This window comes from Aplysia californica, unplaced genomic scaffold (assembly GCF_000002075.1).
Source record: "Aplysia californica isolate F4 #8 unplaced genomic scaffold, AplCal3.0 scaffold00043, whole genome shotgun sequence".
Lineage (NCBI taxonomy): Eukaryota > Metazoa > Mollusca > Gastropoda > Aplysiida > Aplysiidae > Aplysia > Aplysia californica.
In genome coordinates this window covers 266,354-268,164 of record NW_004797313.1, presented here as the reverse complement: position 1 = coordinate 268,164, position 1,811 = coordinate 266,354, and the positions used below count along the sequence as shown (strand labels likewise).

The following is a 1,811-nucleotide window of genomic DNA, read 5'->3' as shown; positions in this document are numbered from 1 at the left end:
AGAGAGAGAGAGAGAGAGAGAGAGAGAGAGAGAGAGAGCGAGAGATCACCTTTGCCTTTCTCACTCTGGATAAGGGTATAGGCCACGAACAAACACTTTCCACCGTTCTCTATCTTGGGATAGCCTCTTGATGTTATTCCATGTCTACACACTTTTCTATACATCGATTTCCTGGTGGTGCAAAATCCCCTGTGTCTCCTTAAATTGAAAAATGTATAGTTGAGTTTGTTTGTGTTTTGTAACTTTCAGTTTTTTTTACAGAGTTGGGTAATTAGTTCTCCGCAAACAGGCACTTTTCGGGATACCAGACCCACGCCCTTTTAGTCGCCTCTTTTGACACGCAGTATCACGGCAGGTGTTATTCTTTGCTCCCCCATAATAAAACTAGGAGGACCCCCCCCCCCCTTGCAGGGGCGTGAGTATGTGTAACAGTTTCATGTCCAAATTTGCATGACTGAGATCTTTTAGGAGGGACCATCCACTCTCCAGAATTGCGTAACGCCCTCGTCTTTGGTCTAAGTGTCCTCAGCGCTGTTGTTTACATGGACAGTCAGGTGGAACTTACAAAGAGATCAGTAAGGGGCTCACCTGGTCTAGAGGTTACGGTATTCGGCTCTCATTCAATATGTCAAGGGTTCGAAACCTGACAGCAACAGAAAATCTTCTTTTTTATAATGTATTCCTTTCACCTCCGTTCCTATTCGCTAACCATGTTTTTTCGTTTGCTTGCGTCTCCACTTTCTGCTCCACCCTCCCCTTTGTCCCCTCCTCTGAGATTCTGACTCTTTCAGCAGCCTTTCTACACCTACTCCGTGGCTCCTTCTTACTGCTGTCTATCAGCCACACCCCTGATTTTATTGTAGGAAATATCTAACACCTAACCTTCTGGGTTAAGGGCGAAAAATCTCGGAGGTCCCATGAGCAAGTTGCGCACATTAAAGATCCCTTGATGGCCCCAAAATCGATAAAAGTAGGCTTCGACGACAACTCGGGCAAAATTCAAAATTCCTACCAAACTGAAAATATTTAATGTGTCCCTTGCGCTCACATTACCGTGTGTAGGTGTGGGGGCTATAAGACACTTACATAAAAGAGAGAGAGAGAGAGAGAGAGAGAGAGAGAGAGAGAGAGAGAGAGAGAGAGAGAGAGAGAGAGAGATCAGTAGATCGTGGTCCATTGGGTGGCAGTTACGATAGACCGCTGTAGCGCGGTAGACCTTCAACTAAACCGGCACAGGCACCTGCTTTTCTTTAAATGATTCATTCATTTAGTAATTAATTCTATATTCATTCATTCCCTCCTTCAGTTGGTATCTCACTGTGTCCAGTTTCTGCTGTGCATAGTGGTTAGACGCATCGTCGTCGCACGCATAAGATCTGAGTTCGGTTCCCAGGGGAGGATAATTCTTATCGAGCATCTCGACTATCTTCTTTCTGCTGGAACGGTGGAATCCCTCTCAACCCGAGCTGACTGTAACAGGCAGGGTGTAATCTAAGCAGCCCGCCTCCTAAAGGATACAAATTGTGTTGATGGGGGCGTAAAGCATCTACATTAAAAAGAAGTACTTTATGTATCTCATTGTTTATTCCTTCACTTTCTCGTTCATTTTAACTCAGCGTTTATTGCCAATTTCTCATATTCATTTTGTTATTATATTTCGCAGTGTCAACACTTTGGACAGTGGTCAACACAGTCGTGCCTGTATAAGGAGAGCGACAAGCTGTCGCAGATACTCGGGTGCCAAGACAAGGTGCAATTGTAGTAGTAGTAGTAGTAGTAGTAGTAGTAGTAGTAGTAGTAGTAGTAGTAGT

General features: G+C 44.5%; 1 protein-coding gene across 1 annotated transcript in view; it reads left to right on the top strand.

The window, feature by feature from the left end:
- Positions 1 to 1,811, top strand: part of LOC101863881 — an 8,791-nt gene that overhangs the window by 4,998 nt on the left and 1,982 nt on the right. Inside the window, exon 2 of the mRNA XM_005092243.3 lies at positions 1,664 to 1,750. Within this exon, the coding sequence (XP_005092300.1) occupies positions 1,664 to 1,750 (87 nt within the window). The remainder of the gene's footprint in view (positions 1 to 1,663; positions 1,751 to 1,811) is intronic.